The sequence below is a fragment of the Petaurus breviceps genome, unplaced genomic scaffold (genome assembly GCF_028583685.1).
Source record: "Petaurus breviceps papuanus isolate PSGF00001 unplaced genomic scaffold, PetGlider_PUasm1.0 91133, whole genome shotgun sequence".
Taxonomy (NCBI): domain Eukaryota; kingdom Metazoa; phylum Chordata; class Mammalia; order Diprotodontia; family Petauridae; genus Petaurus; species Petaurus breviceps.
Window position 1 is genome coordinate 21844858 of NW_027187419.1, and position 23092 is coordinate 21867949.

Consider the following 23092-nt stretch of genomic DNA (forward strand, 5'->3'; position numbering starts at 1 on the left):
ACACACACACACACACACACACACACACACACACACACACACACACACACACAAAACCCTGCTGGTTAACAGGTATCAATAAAGCAAAACAAGAATAAATTCAAGGTACTAGGTGAAGTGTAAGCAGGAAGAAGCAGTTATTAATAAAGGACTATGAAAGAGGGGAATGCTTCATATAAGGGTGGTACCACATGTCAACAATAAAAATTCAACAAATCTCTGCCTAGCTGGTATTCCTCCTTCACTACAGCAAGCAAAATCCAAATTCCTACTCCTTGAATCTCAGTTGTATAGCTCTACTTCCTGTCTAGGCAAAAAAAAAAAACAAAAAAACCCTTTCCTTTGTCACTTGCCCTGTTCTCTCACTCATATTAGGCTGCTCTATAATCCTCCCTAGTCCTGTCTCCCTTTGTGGTCCCTTTCCATAATGTCCTCTGCTGCCCCTATTTCCCTTCATCTTTAATCACTCCCACCTTCTCACTCTTTACATCTCCCAAAATTCACTGACTACTTCCTTTCTAGACAACTCTTTCTCCTCTAGAGGTGAGGGCTCATTCTTATGACCTTTGATCCACAAAGGCAGGAAAAAGGGTTTTGATCTTGATCCTCAGTAATACTTGAAGCCCTTGTCCCACCATCATCATCCAGCAGTTTCTCCTTAAAAAACCATATTATTCAGTTCTAATGCCCTGTACAGATTCTTGTCTCAGTCATCCAGTAGACTCTCCCAAATTCCTTTAAAAAAAATGTTTTAACACTGGCTTAGTCTTTTCACTCATCATCCAAATGGACTACCCAACCCTTGATTTCATAATCACCTAAAACTGTGCCTCTACAAAGAAAACAATCTTGGAACTGATAGTTTGTTATCACAACAGCCTGTGCTTCTACATCTCCTACCAAATTCTACACACCCCTGAACTTAGTCTTACTTAACCTGAATTCCAGTCCTTTGACTGAAATTCCCATTCTACAACTCCTGTTCTGGCTTAATAGAGTAACAGAAGCTCACACTCTCAGAGTGAAGTTCTTATATACTAATCTTGCATAAGATTGATATTATAATGTCAAGCAGCTGTTGATCCAGCTTCTATACAACTTCTGCCAGTGATGAGAAACTTACTGTACCCTTTACCTTTAGGATAGCTCTAATCGTTTGGAAGTTTTCCTTCAACTAAAGCAAAACTGGCCTCTCTGTAGCTTCCACTCATTCCTCCTTGGAGGCCAAAAAAGTCAAGTTTTTTGTTTTGTTTTTTTCTGGGTTTTGCTTTTTTTCCCATCAAGTACAACCTTATGAATCCTACAAGATAGCTATCATGCCTGGACATTCTCCTCACCCGTTTTCCCCAAGTATTTTTTTTTTTTGGTCCTCTAGACTAAACATTTCCAAGTGTCCTCCAGTTCCAAACATCTCTAGTTCCCTCACAGTCCTACTCACTTCTTTTCCTGAGCTCCATCTGTCAATGTCCTTTCTAAAAGGTAGCACACAAAAGTGAAGCCAATATTCCAGAGAGATCAGAGCAGAGTACAGCAAGCCTATAATCTCCTTCATTCCAAACATTATGCTTATATTAATGAAACCTAGGACTGCATTCGATTTTTTTTTGGCTGCCATATCAGACTGATGATTCACATAAAGTTTAGAGAACACCAAAACCCTTGGGTCTTTTTCCTATAAACTGTTGTCTAGCCACACCTCTCATTTTGTGCTCGTGAGGCTGATTTTTTTTAAACTCTAATGGTGGACTTTACATTGATTACTATCAATTATCATCTACCTCATTGTTCTAAGCTGTCAAGATCTTTGTGGATCTAACATTAATTATATCCAATATGATATATCATGTTAGTTATAAATGTCCAATATTACTATTAGCCTTCCCAGTTTCATGAAACCCACAGATTCACTGATCTTTATGCGAGTCAACAATGAACATGTGAACAAAACTGAGAAGGATCTCATTCCCTATTTCTGTATTGAGTCATTTCAAGGAGACAGTCTTCCATTCTTGAATTTCTTACATAATTGTTCTCTTTGTTTCTTCTCATTTTTCCCAATCCACTGAACTACAACCTCACATCATTTCCCATTCCACATAAACTACAACCCACTGGATCCAAATGAAGAGAATTTAAGAAACAGAGCTAGCAGGGTCCACAACAAATGAGTGTTAGTTAATATCATCTGGAGCCCTAACACTGTATGCAAATTCTCAGAATACCTCTATCAAATTCCCCTCAACACTGGCTACTCATCAAAAAATCCACATTTACTCCTACCCTTCTCTCTCAGCAAATTATGCTAAGATTAAAGCCATCACCTGGCAATAGCTCCCTCCATAACCATACTTTCTCATCAATATTGTTTCTTTTCTCCGGTCTCAAAGTGGTCAAGCCAACCATTCTATTTGTGCTCCTGATCAGATCCCAATCAAAACTTCTCTAAGAACTTTATGATGGCTGAGGAATCTGTCTCCTTCCCTTCTTCTTCTCTCCTTCCTCCTCTCTCTCCCTGGCTCCACTTTCCTTTGAACCCTGTGGCCCAACACGTGATCATGCTGTTGTTCTGTTACTCTCTACCACTAAGTTTCTAGAGAGGAAAATTTATAATCATTGCTACTCACTGCTCAAGTACTTCCACACTAGCTCCAAGTTCCAGGGCTGCAGTGGAATGAGATGGATTTGGAGTCCGAGAGTTTAAGTTCAAATCTCATCTTAGTTACGTACTATCTTTGGGATCTTGGGCAAATCAGTTAACTTCAGCTAAATTAAGTGACCCCTCACCACCTCCAGAGGCCCTTGCAACTCTTTCTCTTCAAAATCATGCCCAAATTCCTATTCCTAGGCTTCATCATCCTTGATATTTAAGCAGAAGTCATATTTTGACCATCTATTCCTTCCTTCCAGATACTCTCTCCTCCCGTGTATATACTTTACACATCTCTAGCTATGTTGTTTTTCATGTTTGTATACCCAGAACCTAGTATAGTACCTAAAACATTAGTGCTTAATGAATGTTTATTGAATTAAAGCTGCTTCTCTTATTTATACTTCTTACAGTATAAACCCCACATCACCACCCCCATATGGCAAATTTTATCTAGCATAATCTCATGGGAAAAGATTAAGTCACAAAAGGATTATCTTGGAGCCTTCTCTCTGACAGACTTAAGTAATTATATATCTAATGATGAAATTCCCAATAGAAGCACATGCTCAAAGTTAAAAAGACAGCCTACTGCTTTCTAATCACAATACCCCAATTACCTTTCCTGTCTGCTTTAAGCAGATTTTTAGGATTTGGCTGCTAAAGTTCTGTCAGTTCTTTAAATTCTGGTACATAAGAGGACAGACCCTTGGCTTTCCACTATTGGAATAACCATAGACTTATTGCTCACTAGAAGATAGGTATCTGGTACTGTCTACTTACTACACACATTCCCTGGACTTATTAGACACATTCCCTGAACTCCTGTCTATAAGGAGATAAGAAACTGTCCTCTTCCACTCTCTGGATATAACATCTGATGTCCTTTTTGTTCACTTTTAAATCTTTGGCCCTTTGTCCTTACTAACACCTGTAGCTGAGACTTACTGACTGACCTCCACTTAATCAATATACCTGTTCCACTTGATTTTTCAGTCTTTTCACTTTGGATGTTTAGCACATATTATGAAGCCTACTCAATTCACTAGACATTTGAGTGTCTATCTGCTATGGATGAAAAAAAAGTCACAGATCCTTCTGTGAATCAGTTTACAATCTAATGAAGGCACTCAACATGAGGAATTAAGTATGAAACAAGGAGAGTAATGAGGGAAAAGGTGCAAACAAAGTACTCTAGGAAAATATGAGTAAGGAGAGAACATTTTCAACTATATGGATGGAGGAAGGTTTCATGAAGGAAGATATATCCAAATTCAGTGGTAAAAGAGAAGGGTTTCCCCTCACCTATCCTATTATTTTTTATTCTGTATTTAATAAACACCAAATAAAATGACTACTTCTACATACAAATGGAACAGGAGAGAATTATACTTGAAACTGTGCATCTCTATTATATAGAGCTTACTTTCCTTTTTGAGCATATAATAAAATCAACATGTAACTTCCAAAGCTAATTTATTTAAGATTCTTTCTGGTATTTTTTTCTTCTCATTTTTTTTTTAAAGGAAAGGAGAATACTGGTCATGGCGGGAAGAAGGTTATGTCTCAACCTCTATCTTGAATTCACAGCATCTGACAGATGGTCCATAGCACACTCCATCACTGGCCCTCTGGAATCCTGGTTAGAGTTCTTTTATTTTTGAAAGTTGATTGTATTTGCAATATTGTTTTTGTATAAATTGTTCTCATGGTTCTGTTTACTGCATTGATTGTCAGTCAATATGTCTTTTCATGTTTCTCTGAAACTACCTTATATACTTCCTTAGAAAGTCATAATATTTCATTACACTTATATATCATTATTTGTTCAGTCACCCTCCAATGATGAATCCTTCTTTGGCTCACAATTGTGTCACCACAAAAAGAAGTCCTATAGTTTTGTACATATGGGTTCTTTTTCCTCTTTCTTTTCTCTCTTTGTGACACAGGCCTAGTAGTGGTATTGCTGGGTGAAAGGGTAATGACTCTGGGGTACAGTTTCAAACTGCTCCAAAAGGGCTATATGAATTCACAAGCACCATCAACAATACATACATGTTACTCTTTTCTGCAATCCCTGTTATTTTGTCTCTCTCTCTCTCTCTCTTTTGGAAAACTTTGCCAAGCTACTGGGTGTGTAAAGGAAGATTTGGACAAGGAACAAAGGGAGTGCCCTCCAGGTATATGGATATGGGTGGGGCTGAGTGGGGGAAAGGTAAAGAAACAGAGCATGGAGAGTTAGTAATGTGAGGCAAAGTAGGTTGGAGCCATACAGGAAGGGCCTTAAATGACAAGCTAAGGAGTTCATATCATCTTATAAACAAGTTAAAAACCACTAATAACAGTTAGATTTGTGTAATAAGAATATTATTTTGGCAGCTAAACTGTAAAGTCTAAAGGGGAGATACAGACTATGTATGGAGGCAGAGAAACCTAGTCTAGAGGAATAGTAATAGTCTAGAGGAATGGTAAAGGGCCTGAATTAAGGGACTGGCAAAGTGACAGAGACTAGGGGAAATAGTAAATACCAACAAAAAAAAACAGCAAGGCTAAGAGAATAAATAGGCAAATTTAGGGGAAAGCCTTACTGATTAGTTAAATTGTTCCATCTGAGTGTGGTTGAACACCACAAAATAGATCACAGTTAGATATTAAGAAGTCAGTTGGATGGAGTAACAAATGAGGTTATAAAAAACAGTCTCCAATGATGACATAAAAATACTAGTATAGTAACACCAGAGAAGTTTTTAAGTGGATGGATCTCTTTTGTGTATGTGTGTGTATGTATGCATGTATTAGAACAAGCTAGCCTTGTTGTTGCTGAGTTATTTCAGGGGTGACCAACTCTGCAAGACCCTATCTGGGATTTTCTTGGCAAAGATATTGGAGTGGTATGCCATTTCCTTCTCTAGCCCACTTAGGGTTAAGGTCTTGCCCAGGGTCACACAGCTAATGAGTACATAAGGCTAGATTTGGACTAATGAAGATGAGTCTTCTTGACTGCAAGCCCAGGACTCTATCTACCATGATACCTAGCAGACCACCAAGTTAACCTTGCTAAGAAGTAAAGGTATTTCATCATGTGTGACAGGAGTGAAGGAGGAGAAAGTGGAAGAAGGAACTTCTGAGTGATAGGAGAAGAGGGAGCTCATGATTAATAACCTCAATGTTTTCTGCAAAATATGAGGAAAGGTTCTCAGCTGACAGAGTAGGGAGAAGGGGAGTGAGGGAAGGTTTGAGAAGAGATATAAAGGTTTAGAAGAGCCTCTGTGGAGAGCAGGATACTGAGTTGATAAGGGAGGTATGGGAGGATTACCTGGCAGCAGAGAAGGTCCAGTTGAGGTTAAATATTAGAAATTTGTAGTGGTTATAATGGCTGCCTTATTTTCTCCACCTTTGCTGTGGAGCACATGTGTGAGAGTAAAACTGACAAAAGTGGGAGTGATTCAAGGGTGAGACTTGACAGGGCACAATCAGCAATATAATAAGGGGGCAGGGGATTAAAGAGATGAGGACAGCATAGAGATGAATTGATTCACCAAGGAATCAAGCTGAAGAGGAGACAGTGGTTATTAAGACAAGAGAGATGGCCTGGATGAGAACTGAGGGCTCAAAAAACAGAGTTCACAGTGCAGATGAAGAGTAGGGTTCTGTAAGAGAAGTCAGAAGGAGAAGTGAAAAGGAAATAGGTTATAGTTAGATGAGGAGATTGAAGAATTCCTGAACGTTAAGAAGCGGTAAATGTGTATGTGATGGTAAAATCAAATGTATGACCACCTTCATGTGCGGCTAAGGTTGGGGTGAAGGAGTAGCTCAAGAGAGGTGAATAGGTTGAAGAATTGAGTAGTTAAAATACTTGAGGGAGAATCAATATGTATATTGAAGTCCTCTAGTATAAGTGCAGGAGTTGAGGAGGAAAGAAAAATTATAAACGAGGTATTGAACTCATTGAGGAAAGAAGGGGAATGTCCTAAAGGTCTACAAACTACAGTTACCAGAATTTTGTTGGGATAATAGATATCAATAGCATGAACTTCAAAAGAAGATGGGCTGCCAAGTTAAAAAGGAAGGAGGACAACCTGTGAGTGACAGTTGGGAGCAAGGAGTATCCCAACTCCCCCAATTCTACCAGTGAGCCAAGGAGAAAGAGTGAAATTATAGCTAGTACTAAAAGGTAAAATTGCTTTGTGCTGGCACAGATGGAAGTGGCTGTCTGAGGGCAGACATTGGATACATACCCCAGCACCCCACAGTCTTTCCTCAAGTGACATGATGTACTACCTACCTTGAAGACTTGGGATCCTTAACTTGTAAGGATAAAATGAGATACTATTTGTAAAGCCCTTAGCACAATGCTTGGAATATAGCAGGTATTTAAGAAAGGCTTGTTTCCTTCCTTCTTTACTAATGAAATCCTTTTCTTTTTTTAAGGCTCGGCTCAGTCATCTTATTTCATTCACTATCTCTCTTGACCATCACCCCACTACCCCTAGCAGCAGCACCACCATCCAGCTACCCGCGATCTCTTTTAATTAATCACAAAATCCTGTTTGAACCTATCCTGCGCATTTATGTTCTACTGGACTGAATTATTTGTATACAGTGTAGTTCCTATATCCTCTTTAAATACAGAATGGATGTTGCTTCTCATAACAGCCCTCAAACATGAGTTTCTACTGATTTTTTTTAAGGAGGCTAAATTAGGTTAAGTGACTTGTTTGGGACTACAAAATTAGTAAACATCTAAAGAAAGATCCAATGTATATCTTCCAGACTCCAAATCTTTCAGTGTGACAACTATCAGTCACTTGGATTGAATGGAATTACAGTGCCTGGCACATGGTTAGTAGCTTAATAAATGTTGTGGACTTGACTTTGATGACTCGGGCAGGGGTAAAACAAGGCTGTTCCCAAGGATAGCAAAATGTGCCTTTTGTCCATTTTGAAAGTATGGTTAGTTTATGACAACCTATCTTCAACACCAAGCCAAACCTTTACCAGACCGCTGCCCCTTTCCAAATTTTATTCCCTAGCCTTACCCACCACTCCCCAAAGAAAATAACTGTATGAAAAGGCTCATCTGTGCCTGTTCCTAAGAAGCACCTTTCACCACCTTGACAGCAGAAAGTATCCTAACCAAATAATTCATTCTTGTGATATTTACTGTGCCCAAATATAGCTGTTGAACACATTGGCTCTTTTCTATTCTATTTTCACTGCCATCTAGTGCCTTCCCACAACTTACTGTATTTTGAAACTTCCAACCTTCACAAGAGGAATTTCACCAAAAAATACTTTGATATATGTTTTCCATTAATCTTCATCTCATTAAATGGACAATATGCAATAAAATTAAAATTTATCCTTCATTTTCAATAGCATTCTTCTTATGCAAAGGAATGAAACATTAAAAACTAGAAGAATAAGAAATTAAATTTGGGGGAGCAGAGTGTGGAGAGACTCATTCTGCTACAGAAGACCAGGTCAAAATTATTACAGGTTGATCTGTACTCTCTACAACATATACAATAAACACATTCTAATTTATTTTTTTCCATTCCATTCCCTGCAAAGCAAAATAAAAAACTAAATAATCCACTACAAGAAAAGGTAAGATTATTCTTACCTTAACTTATATTTTCAAATGTACTTTGAAAAAACTTTCTAACTCAGTTTATACAACAAAAAAAAAACAAAACAAAAACAGCATACTTCCATATGGTTAAAATCTAGAAACAGCTGAAACCAAGGTCTATGGATTTCTCTTCAAAAGAAAAAAGACATGAATACTTTTGCCAAGATCAATTACATACATGTTAAATTTAACCCATGGAATACCATCATGATGCAGTGGATCAAGTACTAGATTTGGGAATCACAAAACACCGGGGTTCAAATTATGGCTTGGACATTACTTAAGTGTGTGCCCCTGTGCAAATTAATCCACCCTGGATAGCACCTACTCTACAAGGTTATTTTGAATCACAAATGAGGTAATCTAAGGGAAGCATAATGCAAACTTTAGAGTACTCTATAAATGAGATGTAATTATCAGTATACGTGTTTAATGGTATAACTATTTCTTAAAATCATTCCCATACCAGAAGAACCTTTCAATATTTCAGACATCTATGTCACTGGAGTGGAATCACTGGAGATTCACAGAAATACTTCTACAATTTAGCAGGTGATCTGTGGGAGTTACTATGCCTGAAAAACTACCTTTCTTGAAGACAACCTAGGGTTCCGCATCCCCAGACTCGGCTGGACTGGTCCTCAGATTGAAATACTCAGTCCATAACTGGGCCAGTCCTCTAAGTCTTTCCATTTTCGAAAGATCTGCCAGAGATTATGTGCTCTTGGCATAGTCCATGAGAACCTAGTACCATTTCCACACTAGGAAGAGGTTTTTAGAAAATAACAAGGCCATTATTTCAAATGGAAATCAAGGCTGGAAGTAACACAGGACATCTTGTCCAAGAACCCCTAAGGAACAGGCTGCATATGTCCAAAACATAAATCTAGGCAAAGCCATCAAGAAAACTTGTAAAACTTGTGACTGTTTTTATACTTTCGTTATATTCTTCTAGAAAACCAAGTGAAGGAGCGGCTAGGTGTCACAATGAATAAAGCACTGGCCCTGGAGACAGGAGAACCTGAGTTCAAATCCAGCCTCGGACACTTAACACTTACTAGCCATGTGACCTTGGGCAAGTCACTTAACCCCAAATGCCCTGCCCTCCCCAATCTAAAAGGCCAAAAAAGAGAAAGAAAGAAACCCAAGTGAATTTTCTTTCAATTTTAAGTTCATGTTGATGAAAAAACAATCATTTAAAAATAATTTTGATGGGGATTCTTTTTCAATATTTAATATATGATTCTTCTATACATTATTTCTGATATATGCATGCATGCATGCATGCATACATACATACATAAAACAATCTGCCCCTATCAGATAAAAAGTCTTTCAAATGAAAGGCTCAGTTTCTTTTTCCTACACATCAGAGTGGTATGTCAGATGCTGTTGTTTCCCCATCATCCATAACAATGTGGCATTATTTTACTCTGTCCTTTACAACACTATTGCTCAACCAGCAGTCCATGACAAATTTTTATAAGCTTGCAAAATTTTTATTATCAAAAAGGTCTTTACTTTTTAAAACCTATAAACAAAAAAATAAATCTTCCTTTTCATTATGTCCTGCCTCTCCCACCACCTCCTCTCTTCCCACAACTCTTCTGATGACCCAAAGCTGCTGTGGGCAAGTATGGGTTATAGTACAGAATTTCGGTATTTTGCTGGCTTGTGGCACAGCTTGTGTTGAAGCAGAAGTTCCAGTTTATTCTCCAGTAACATTCTAATACAGCAACCACTTTGGTCTAGGCCATAAGAGTTTAAAAGCATTGGCAGTGAATGTCTTCATACAGCTTTACTTTCCCTAATGTCCTATTTAAGTCTAACACAGAAAGTTAATAGCAAAACAAAACAATGAAACACGGGCAATGTTTCTTTTCTTTTTTTTAACAGTGAAATGTAGAAAAGGTGTTTCTGGTTACTAAAGAAAAATCTTAGCCCATACTGTGGAAGACTTTGAAACAAGGTTTTGCAAAATAATAATAATAAAGATTTCAATCTTCTGTGCAATTATGGAACTTTAGAGTTAGGCCTGTGAAGCAAGAATGGATAGGAAAGGCAAGGAAAGAAAAGGTCTAAGTGGGAATAAGAAAAGGTAACCTTTTTGGAAATATAAGGACTCTGAATTGTCGCTCAGTCATTTCATTTTGCATACAACTCTTTGTGAGTCTACTTGAGGTTTTCTTGGCAAAGATACTAGAATGGTTTGCCATTTCCTTTTCCAGTCTATTTTAAAGATGACGAACTAAGGCAAACAGGGTTAAGTGACTTGCCCAGAGTCACACTGCCAGTCTGAGGCCATATTTGAACTCAGGAAGATGAGTCTTCCTGACTTCAGTCCAATAAGAGCTCTAGCAGGGTATAAAAAGCTCAAATAATCACAGACCTTACAGGATAACAGGATCATAACTAGAGCTAAAGGAGAGGTTTACTGTCCATTACCTTCATTTTACATATGAGGAAACTGAGGCCCAAGGAGGTTAAGTGACTTGCTTAAACTCACACAGCTAATATGTATCAGAGACAGGATGTGCACTCAAGCCCTCTGCCTCCAAAACCAGTGTGCATTCTCTAATGTACCAAAACCAGCATCCATAGGTTCCTCCCAAGGTAGAGAATATGGGGACAATCACAGGCATCTTATTTTAGCTTATTTTTTAATGTTGTATTTATTTATTATTATTTTTATTGTTATATTATAATTAATATTCTTTGTTATTATATATTATTATTTAATGTTGTATTTCAAATCCCACACAAAGAAGTCTAGGGAAAACAGAAAAATTAAAAACTAGGTATACATGGTATCCCAAAAGTCAGGGCAGTTTTATGCTATTAAAACTCAAAACAACACTAAGACTTCTGGGATACCTGTGCTTTAAAGTCTGCAGTGTTTTTCCGACAAGAACCCTCTGAGGAAAGTGGGACAAGTATTATCCCCATCTGACACATGAAGAAAGGAAGGCTGAAAGAGACTAAGGCTAAAGAGACTTGTCTGAGGTCACATAATAAATATGGGAACTGAAACTCCAACCCTCGAAAGGGATACTCAGTGAAAGAGCATCTGGAATTGGAATGAAATCACTTGCTGTTGTGAGACTTTAGACAAATCCTAGACTCTCTGGGCCTCAGCTGCTTTACCTGCAAAATTTGGAGGCAGGACTCGATTATCTCTAAAGTCTTTCAGTTCTAAATCTATGTTCCTGTGCTCTCTCCTAACTCCAACTTGGGAATTTTTTCAGTGATTTGTGAGTCTATGAAGTGCACATTTAAATTTGGCAGTCTAGCCTAAAGTTATGACATAAATTCCACGAGGATGATATCAGTTACAAGAGGAAACCCTGCGCCTGCAATAGGAATGTATCCACTTTCCCAACATGTGCATCGATTTTAACAAGAATCAATTCTCAATTTTCCATGATGTCAGGGTCCTGGCTAGCTCTGATTAGCATTGGAAAGCCCTTAAGGCAGGGGAGAGGCTCAAAGACAAAAAGTAGCATCTAATATCATCAGGCCTATGAGAAGGACACAGACACACTCATAACATACATCACCCCCTCAGGAGCACAGATGCCTTAATGCCTCTAGAAAGGTAAATCAATAGAACATATTACCACATGAGTGACATGTACTAATTGTCTGAACTTTATTCCACCTAATCTTTTTTCTATCTCTACTAATATCAAAATTATGTTATTTATTTCACCCATATCTTCCTTTATTTCCCCTATACCCTAAATATAGATTTAAAAATATTTTTCTATATTATTATATTATGATGAATTTGATGAATATCAAGAAACAAGAACACTGGGGCAGCTAGGTGGTTCAGTGAATACAGCACCGGCCCTGGAGTCAGGAGGACCTGAGTTCAAATGTGGCCTCAGACACAACTGAAACTAGCCGTGTGACCTTGGGCAAGTCACTTAATCCCAATTGCCCTACCTTCCCCCTCCAAAAAAGAAAGAAAGAAAGAAACAAGAACATTTCTAATAACAGAAAAATAGGACCATATAGGAAATTGTGATTCTCCACTGAGTACAGCTTGGGTTGTTCATCTGTTTGTATGTTTTAAGTTTAACATAGGAGTTATAAAACTTACCGGCTTCTCTGTGATTCAGAAAAGTTAAATGACTTATTCAGGATCATACAATATAAGCAACAAATGTAGGGTTTGAACCAGGCTCTCTCGCTCTTAAGCCCCCTTCTAACTTTACTTCTGCTCTCCTATGTTTAATTTTTTATGAATATTCCCTATTGCTCTTTGCTTCTTTTTTTAAAAGTATAATGATATTGACTAACTTTTCCCTCCTACACCATCAAAAAAAAAGGGCCTTCCTCATAACAAATAAGTTTATTAGTGCAAAACAAATGTATGCCTTGGTCATGATTGAAAATGCCCATTTCTAAAAAAAAATTTTTTTAAATAAATTTTTAAAAGGGGGGGGAGGTGGCTAGGTGGCGTAGTGAGTAGAGCACCAGCCCTGGAGTCAGGAGGACCTGAATTCAAATCTGGCCTCAGACACTTAACACTTACTAGCCATGTGACCTTGGGCAAGTCACTTAACTCCAATTTTCCTGCCTTCCCCCTTCAAAAAGAAAAAAAAAAGCACATTTCTTCTTGATGGGGGAAAAGGGGTGGTAGCATTCTTCATCATCAGTCTTCTGTAGTTGTGATTGGTCACTGTGTTATCATAGATCTTAACTTTTTCCATAGTTTTTTATAATGGTGTAGTCATTGTAAAAGTTATTCTGCTGTTTCTGTTCACTTTGTATCAATTCATATAAATCCTCCCATATTACAGTGGAACAGGTGTTCCTCCTTTACAGGTATAGATGTTAACACACACAGCAAAATGACTAAAAGGGAGTGCCCTACAAAGATCAGACCGAATAATCACTACACCTCTGGACCCACTCTATCCCTGGCATCATCTATCAAGTCCGATTATGTCCATTAGGATATAAGAGGAATTATTAATTTCCATTAATACCCCTCCCAAAGCTTTTGATTGCACAGTTAGTCACTATAGTTTCCTAAAGCAGACAAAACAAATTAAATAATTTTCCTCAAAGACCATTACATTTTCAAAATGGTTCTAACACTTGAATCTGAAATGAAGAGTGGACTCCCAGTTCTATTCACATTGGCTTCTTTCCAGAGTTTTTCTCTCTTCACGTCTTCTCTCCTCAAAATGGAATCTAGAAAACTCAAAGAGACTTCTCTTCACCCTGCTATCATCAATTCCCACCCCTCCCTGACTAGCTTAGGTAAATTTAAAAAGCCTGATTATCAGGTTTTCCATTTTTTTTAAATCATCTCTAACCACTCATGGTGACTTTCAAAAAAAAAAATAGATGACCTGGGATTTTCCTTCAATGAAGGGAATACACATACACCCTTCACTGAACCCATAATCTCAGGGATCCTTGAAACAATGAAACAATAAAGTAAAATTAAAAATATAATTCTTCTTTTGAGAACTTTGTTTATATCCTTTGACTACTTATCCCCTGGAGAAAGGCACACACACACACACACACACACACACACACACACACACACACTGTATATTTTGAACACCAAACCATTATCCAAGAAACTAGTTTTTCCCAGTTGACTACTTGTTTTTTTATGCTATATGCACTAATTTTGTTTGTGCAAAAAGTTTTCGATTTCATGTAATTAAAATAAGCTCCCTTTTGTATTCTTATACATAAAACATATTTATAGTAGTACTTTTTATGGTAGCAAAGGACTGGAAACAAAGTAGATGTCATTGCCTAGGGAATGGCTAAACAAATTTTGGTACATGAATGCAATGAAAGATGTTCTATGAGAAAACAATAAAAACAGATGTAAAGTAAAATAAGCAGAGCCAAGCAAACTTTTATGTGTGTATGTGTGTGAATAATAGCAACAATGTAAATGGAAAGAAAGAAAACCACCCCCCAAAACCCTGAAATACCAAGATTGGAATTCTATGATATCAAAAATTAGCCTCAACAAGTTTTGGGGTTCCAAAAATCAACTTCATAAGCATATGATGGGGAAGACCTGACTATATAGCAGTTTCTCTGTGTTAAAAAAAAAAAGGTACTGAAGTTTTAGTAGACACAAGTTAAATGAGTCATCAGTACAACAGAGTAGCCAAAAATATTAATGCAATTTTAGACTACATGAAGAGAGGCATACTGTTCAGCACTATAAGGTGACAGTCTAGTTACACCATGCTCTGATCAGATCACATATGGAACACTGTCTGTTTGAGGGTTATGAGCTGAAGAGAATTAAGAGGAAAGTTTGACCAGGATGGTAAAGGGTCTTGGGATCATGTCATATGAGAACTGGTAGATAGAATTTTGAGACAAGGAAGAATTAGGTAAAATTTTAGAAAAAATTTCAGGGGCAGCTTGGTGGTACAATAGAGCACTGGCCTGGAGTCAGGAGGACCTGAGTTCAAATCTGACCTCAGACACTTGACACTTACCTAGCTGTGTGACTTTGGACAAGTCACTTAACACCAATTGCCTTGTCTTCCCCCTCCAAAACAATTTTTTCTAAAAATGAGAATTCACCAAAAAGTTGGGGGTGGGACTGTACCAGAAAGTACATGATGTCTAAGGATCCAGCCCCTTAAAAGATGTCTTCACCCAAAGGTTGGATGATTACTTATTGAGGTATACTGTAAAGGGATTCTCATTCTAATATCAGTTGGATTGAATGGACTTTCAATTCCCTTCCAACTCTGACACTGTGTAATTTTGTGAATGTTAAAATTGTTTTTCTGTCCAATCCCTAAAGTACTTGGTGGGGGGTGGGGAGTGGAGGAGAGAATCCTATGAAAGTCCAAATAGTCTAAAAACATGCAACAAACCTGTTTAAAAATCCTACTCTTCCTGTTCAGTCTAGACTACAACTGATTTCCTCCTTCCTTCCTTTCTCACCCTCCCTCCCCCCAATCTTTCTTAAAAGGAATTTTCAGCTTTGGACTATTCAGGTGGCATAAAGCAGTCACTGCATAAGAATGCTGGTATGTTAGCACATACCTAACATTTTTTTTTCCAACAGAAGTTAAATGTACAACCAAAAGACATAAAAAATTCATATGCTCATTGAGCATTTACACTTTATCTATAACAATGAAAATAACTGGATGATTTCTAAATTTACTGTAGACAGCAGTAACTAGCTTAAATCTCAACATTACTTAATGAATCAATAATTACATTGTAAAAAATTATTACAAAAGTTTAAATAAAGGAAAAATTGTAGCTACTGGAAAGGAATTTAATTCACCAACTACTGCAAATTCTCTTCAACATTATAGATTCTTAGTTTAAATCAAACTTAATCATTTCCAGGTTCAAAGTTCATTTAGCACTGGCTAGATGTGGCATTAAGTTAAAAGAAAATAAGGCTTAAAAACATATTTTAAAAAGGTTTATTAGAGTTGCTTGAGGATTAAATTGCTCTCATAAACCAGTAATTTGATAAATTGAGTGTCAATGAATCAGTAACATATGGATTAAATTTCCTCTGAAATAAGAAATACACACCAGTTTCAAAATGATGGGAAAATGCTTAGTGAAATGTGTTTGGTATTCTCCAAATCCCCAAGTGTTTGAAGGTTAGTTTGAGACAATTCACTGCCCCATAATGATTCTGTGTTCTTCCCTAATTTTTTTAAAACAATTGCTAGAAATAAGTTATTGACTGTTCATAAAATTTCTAGTTATCAGATTGCATCAGTTATTTCATTTGTCCTATGATACTTTGAAATATTCTTCCAAGTGAGCACTTGTGTTAAAGGTTTCTGTCTATCTCTCCTGATCCTATCTCCCACCTCCCCCCAGTAAGCTAAAGCACTTAATAACTAAACTTAATGTCATATCTCAAAGGCACCAGGAATGAAAGAAGTAAGGTGCTATCTCAAGGTAATGTCTGGAGGATCAAAGGAACTGGAGCCACATTTCAGAAATCAAATGTAATAAGCAGCGTGTCTTACTTCATGACAACATATTCTGCCCACCATTTTCTTCTGGGGGTGGGGGTGGGAGAGACAGTAGAGGAGAACGGTGAGGGTGACCTGAGTCAGTATGAATTGTAGGTACAAGGGAGATTTCAAGCATGGTTAGAAAGTTAAGCTCATTCTCAAACTGAGAAGAATAAGGAAAAGTAATTTAGCATTGACCAAGACCAGGTATAAACCTGAGAAGATAAAGTCCAAGACGTCTCCAGAATTGAACACAAAGCAAGTTGGGTCAAAAGACCCAAGATAATAGAGTAGGCAGAGAAAATAGAATTGTGGCTCTATGTTGCCCCAGCAACCTGCTGGAAGTTTTCAGGAGCTGGTGAAGCATCTCCCCTACTGAGTGGCTCAATGTGACCGTGGCATATCTGCACAGGCTCTGACAGGTTACCTAGACTGAACATCCACATATGATCATTTAAAGGGGTTATGTTACCCTGCCCCACCAAGTGTTGTTTAGAGATTTTTAATACTTGATAATTGAATATTAGGATTCAATATTCAATATGGCAATTAAGACTGCAAATTCAGCTTTGAGGAGCAGTACTCAAACTCTTAGCCTCTCTTCCTTGAATCTAACCATGAATATGGGTTAGACACTAAAATGATTTAGAGAAAATTAGATGCATTTTCCTGTAATCTTAATCAGCTTTCAAGACTGAAGTACTAGTTGGAAATATTTTACAACAATTGCTGTGTTTTTGTTTGGTTTGGTTTTGCAACTGCTTATGCTTTGGATGTTGTACATTCACTATTTTGTGTCAATAAAAAAATGCAAGCTCCTAGGGGCAGCTAGGTGGCGCAGTGAATAGAGCACCGGCCCGGAGTCAGGAGGACCTGAGTTCAAATCCAGCCTCAGACACTTAACACAAAAACCAGCCGTGTGACCTTGGGCAAGTCACTTAACCCCAACTGCTTTACCATCCCCCTCCCCCCAAAAAAGCAAAAAAAAAAAAAATCTAAAAAATAATAATAATAAAATGCAAGTTCCTTGAGGCCCGGCATGGGTTTCCTTTTTATTTTTTTTTTCTTCCTCTCCCCAGAGACTAGCACAGCCTGTGGCACACTTGACTTCTCCAGACATATAATATAGAACATTAGGGAGAATTAGCTTCTAAAGCATCACATTCAATCTAAAAGCTATATTTCTTCTATATTTATAAATCAAAATGTGAGGGAGAGAATGTAATTTTACTGTGCCTTTTTTTTGTCTTTTTTTAAGGGGGGGGGAGGTAGGGCAATTGGGGTTAAGTGACTTGTCCAAGGTCACACAGCTAGTAAGTGTTAAGTGTCTGAGGCCATATTTGAACTCAGGTCCTCCTGACTCCAGGGCCAGTACCATCTAGCTGCCCCTGTACCTTTTTTTTTTTTTAATGATAAAAAGGATTTAAACAATTTAGGCTATATCCCCAAAAATAAAGGGTAAGATGAGGCAAGTATACATGTTATATGTGATTTATAGTTTCAGGTACTACTTGTTAATGCCAAGGTGGGTTCAAGTCTAGAATAACTTTCTGACATTTCAAACTGCCATTAAAACAAAACAAAACAAACCTCTGTCAAGTGAAGCTAAATGAAACAATTTACTGAGAAGTTATTTGTAAGGATTTAAGCTTGATTTATTCTTCTAAAGTTAGGTGAGTGCAAAAGAACAGACAAATTTTATTTATCCACAGATACTGAAGAATGGTAAGATCTGTTTGATCAAATATTATAGTGTTATGGGAATTTAAGATGTTCCCTGCCCCTAGGCCCTTTGACAGGCTTAAGTACAGCTGGAGTCTGTGGCTTTGGTTTTTCTGGAATACTTTTTGATTGGGCAGCGGGTCAAGAGGGTTGTTACATTCTCTGAGCCAGGAGAAGGCTATATATAACCTGATGTGAGATTTTGTTCTGGGGCTCACTTTGAGAAGTGTTGTGTGATTTGACCAGGCCAGACTCCAGACAGCCATTGAGCCCCCCAGCTTTGAAAACCCAGATGTTGGTGCTTCCCTCTCTGGTAACTGTGACTAGGTATGGATGTAATGGTCAGACAGTTGGAGGCCTGCCTGCTTGATCTGCTTCTCTGTCTTCTTGTAACTTCTGCTTGTAACTTGTTTGTATTCTCTGAAGTTCAGGGTGCTGATCTTTTCCCCCTGAACTAGGTAAATGACATATATGTTTGACTGATTAAAGTAAGCTTGTTAACCCATTTTGAGTTGCTTTCCTTTAGAAAAGCAGATCTAAGAACCTGTGTTAGCAGCCACCCTGGGGATGCTGGGGTGCTTGCTGCTACATATAGTAAATAAATTCTTGCAATATATGCAATGAATAAACTTCAGGTTTTCAAAGAAAACAGAGGAAATCTCATGTTACTGGTTACGGTTGGAAGAGCTGACATTCAAGCTGCCTTTCAACTCTGGGATATTATCATTGTAATTAAAGTCACAAAGCTGAAAAAGAACACAGTCTTTGTCCTCATGAAACTTGTGAACTAGTATGGCAATTAAAAAATAATAATACAAGCTAAATTACTGAGTGTATAAGACAAAGAAAATGGAGACATTTGTGATTCACAGAAGGTACAACTTCTTTGAAGGGATCATGAACGAAATGGTCCAATCTACACGTGGAGAAAATGGCACCCACAACTGCACTGAGACAGAAATAAAATATTCAATAATCACTTAATGAGTACCTACTATGTTCTAGGAACTCAAGGGGCTTATAATCCTATTACAGGACCCCAGCCACCCTCCTGCATGTGACCCTATTGAGAAGGCAGCTAGAGCTGCTTCCGCCCACATCTGCCCCCCACAACTCCCCCTTCCTCCCCTTCTGAATTAGATTTCTAGTTCCAGCTGTTACCATGGGGCCATGCTCTACAGGTTGCTGAGAGTTAACTACAATTAGACAACCTCATCTAACCACTGCTCCACTCTGGCCATATTCCTACCACATCACACCAAGTAGCCTTGGCATTCTAACTTCCTATTCTGAGAACAGTAATCAAATCAATAAGTACCATTCCTAGAAAAAAAAAAAACATGTCAATTAATTGCCTTGTGACTCCATTTACTATTTCCATGATTTCTGAAACCACTCCTACAGTCATGGGAAGGTAACAATAGCCATTGGTATTTAATGAATGGGGTGAGGGAGAAGGAAGAGACATCATAAGGCTTAAACTTAAGGAAGGTCACTTTGATAGCTGAATGCAAAGATGGACCACAGTAGGGGAAGAACTGAGCCATGAAAGCAACCAGAAATCTATGGCAATAGTTTAGATGTGAAGTGATGAAGGCCTATAGCAAGATGGTACCTGTGTGAGTAGAGAAGGGAGCACATACGAGAAAGGCTGTGAATATAAAAGCAAGACTGGGAAAAAGATGAGTTGTTTGGGGTGAATGTGGGTAAGGTATCACAGATGACACTGAGATTACAAGCCTCAGTAACAAGGAGATGATGGTGTACTTGAAAGTAATAGGGAAATTTGGAGAGAAGAGAGTTTATATTTGAAAGCTGAGTTCTGTTCCTTTTTGTACTAGTTCTGTCTTGTGGTAGTGACTATATGAATGGAGAGAAGAGACAGGAGATGTTATGAAGCTAGAAATGGCCATGGCATAGCTGTTCATAACAACTTAGTAAATCAAAATATCATAGGCTTGACATAAAAAATTCAGATTTTTTTTTTTTTGGCTTAAGAGTCATTAGATTTTTTTTTTCCTGCATTTGCCCAGGTGCACTTTGAATTATGTGCATTGTCTCCATGGAAACTTCAGTAGTCATTTTTTCTTGGATTCATCTGGAGAAGATATTGAGAAACAAAACTACTGATCTGATTTCCTTCCCCAAAATTGCTTTATTCTTTAAAATTAACTAAGTAAATATTCCATTTACTAATAAAATGTTCAAAGAAGAAGACGGTACAACTTAGGCTCTTTAATAAAAGAGATATTCTATGTTTACTTTTACAAAATTTTTATATATCTTTTATGTAAATTTTACAAAATTTAAGAAAAAGACACAAAATCAATCTACATAAAACAAAAGAAAATAAGCACCTTACTGAGTTCAAATGATGGTTCAAATTAAAGTACATTTTCTTGTGTTCTTCTAAGTCAAATAAAAGCACCACCCTTCAGGCTCATGCCATTAATACTAATCCTCTACCTCTATGCCACCTTCACATTCTATTTTGGAATCAGGGTTTCAAAAATTTTCATTTTCACCAGTGAGAATTAGAGAGTTATCTTTTAGGAAAGTAATAGAGGAATAGGCCCCCAAAAAGACAATATTTAATGTGACTTGTAGATGCCAGCAAAAAATAGAATCACAATTTTCAACATGGCTCTGATGATGTGTCTATCATATGAAGAAGAGCTTAAATCCAAAGAAGCTCACCATCAGAAGGTAGGCTACCATGTCACAGACTGTTCAACTAAAAAATAAGTGATCTATGAAACCATGGAGTAATTATAATCTGCCTCAGTAGAATGGGCATCCACACCAATGAAACTGGCATTTTTCAAAGTACCAAAACAACCAAAGGTAGAATAACTGATCTCTAAGATTTCTTTCTACTTCTATAGTTCAATTCTAACTAACTTAATAAATGTTACTTCCCTGTGTCCAGAGACTAAAAATCAATAAACTACAAGGGGTTTACTAACAAAAAGATCTAACTATCCCCCCCCAAAAAAAATCATAACACCATTATTTATAAAAAGCAGAATCAATAGCTGGGAACAGCTAAGAAAATTCTCATATGTGAATGACCTGGAATACTACTAATTGTATATGGTATAATGACAAAGAAAGACTGAAAGTGCATGGTAAGACCTATACAAACCTGTACAAAGTAATACAAAATGAGCAAAGCAGAACTAAAAGAACAATGGCTACAAGTACTATAGCTACATAAATAAAGACAACTTTAAACAGTGAAAAAATTAACATAAAAACTGCATAACAATGATACTAACTTTCAAAATATTCACGCTTTCATCCTTTTAAAAAATGGAAACTACTGAAATATGTCTGCATGTATTAGCAACCACAATTACTCTTTGATGCTGTTTTATTTCAGTCGGTCAGTCAACCAGAATTTATTAAGTGCCTATTTCTGGAATTTATACACTGTGAGAGCTTCAAATGTGGATGCTGAGGTTTTGTAAAATGTGCCAAACCACATATATCATTGACCAAATAATTAAAAAAAAAATAGAATCCATGCCATCATTTCTGAATTTGTACAAGTGGTTACATTTCAAAATGGCAGAAAATAATACATACCAGTCTTCTCCTCTCTTCTTCCACTGCAATAAGTAATCGAGCAAATTCTTTTAATGACTGAGCTAAAAAGGAAACAAAAGGAATCATTAGTTTTCTTGTATTAAAAAATACAGAAAAGCCTTATTTCAAAGAGTATTATCATTGTTGCTGTACACAAAAAAAAAGACTTTTTCTGAGTCCGTATACAGTGTTTCCAACATTAGCCTCTTTCATTGAGAACAAAATGTAAAAAAATCAAGGAAATGGAAAGTTACTAAATATTGACTAAAGACAGGATATGACATATGATAAAGCAGCTCTCTCTCCATTGGCAATCTAACCCCAACTCCTGAAAATGATTAACAAAATTCTAGCTCCAGCGCTACCATCTCTCCTGGGTGTCAGTATCACATTTGGAACAGTCTACAAGTTATTCCACTTACATCTCAAAAACTGAACTCACCCAGTAAGCCCCATCAACTCTATGACCACAATCTCTTTAATCTGTCACTTCTTCCTATTTCTACTAGCAATACCCATGTTAAATTATTTCTTATTCATGCTGCCTAGAATAAAATGGCCTCCAGGTTCAGTGCTCTATCAACTGCATGACCTAGCTAGCTGCCTTACCTCTTTGGTAATCTTGAGCTTGAATTTCATTAGTCTGATACTTTGAATCATGCTTTCATTGATATGGATCTTTCCTACTCTGGTACAGATCATGATCTCCCCCATCTTGATTCTTTTTTAAAAAGTTTAATTCACTTTTTTCTCTAATTCCCTCATCACCACTCCTTCCCTCAAAAAAGAAAAACAAAATCCTTGTGACAGGTATGCATGGTCATGCAAAAGCATTCCTGCATTGCCTATATATAAAAAAAAAAAAATGATTCAATCCGTACCCTGAGTCTTATCACTTTTCCCTCAAAAGGGAGGCATCATATTTCATTAGACTTTTGGAGACAGGTTGGTTACTCTCTTTATCAGAGCATTTAAGTCTTCCCTGGTTTGTTTCTCTTAATTACTGTTAAAAGTGTTCACCTGGTTCTGGTCACTTTACTTTGCATCAGGTCATGCAAATCTTCTTTGAAGCCATCTTTTTATAATTTCTCATAGCACAGTAGTAATGTATTATATTCACATACCATTTGTTCAGTCATTCTCTCAATTAATGAATACCTCCTTAATTTCCTGCTTTTTGCTACAACAAAAAGAGCTGCAATAACTTTTTTTTTTGTACATGAGGGTTCCTTTCTTTTTCCTTGGATCTTTTTGGGGGTACTGGTCTAATAATTATAACTATGCAATTTTTAACTGTGTTCCTATAACATCTCCATAAAGTACTAAAAGAAGTGAGAGAAACCTTCCTTTTTTCCCTTTAATGTCTTGGTAACATTTATTGTCACTTACTCTTGCTACATACACATGCCTCCTTTTCCAGAAATACTTTTGCTTATAATGTTGTTTATGGCACAGAACAACTCATGCAACTGTGATCATTAATGGCTTATAAATAATGTC

The 23092-nt window shown here is 37.2% G+C and overlaps 1 protein-coding gene across 1 annotated transcript in view; it reads right to left on the bottom strand.

Annotated features, from left to right (window-relative positions):
* The window catches only part of ARHGAP42 (Rho GTPase activating protein 42), a 425382-nt gene that overhangs the window by 269752 nt on the left and 132538 nt on the right, over nucleotides 1–23092 (bottom strand). Inside the window, exon 3 of the mRNA XM_069079700.1 lies at nucleotides 21593–21654. Within this exon, the coding sequence (XP_068935801.1) occupies nucleotides 21593–21654 (62 nt within the window). The remainder of the gene's footprint in view (nucleotides 1–21592; nucleotides 21655–23092) is intronic.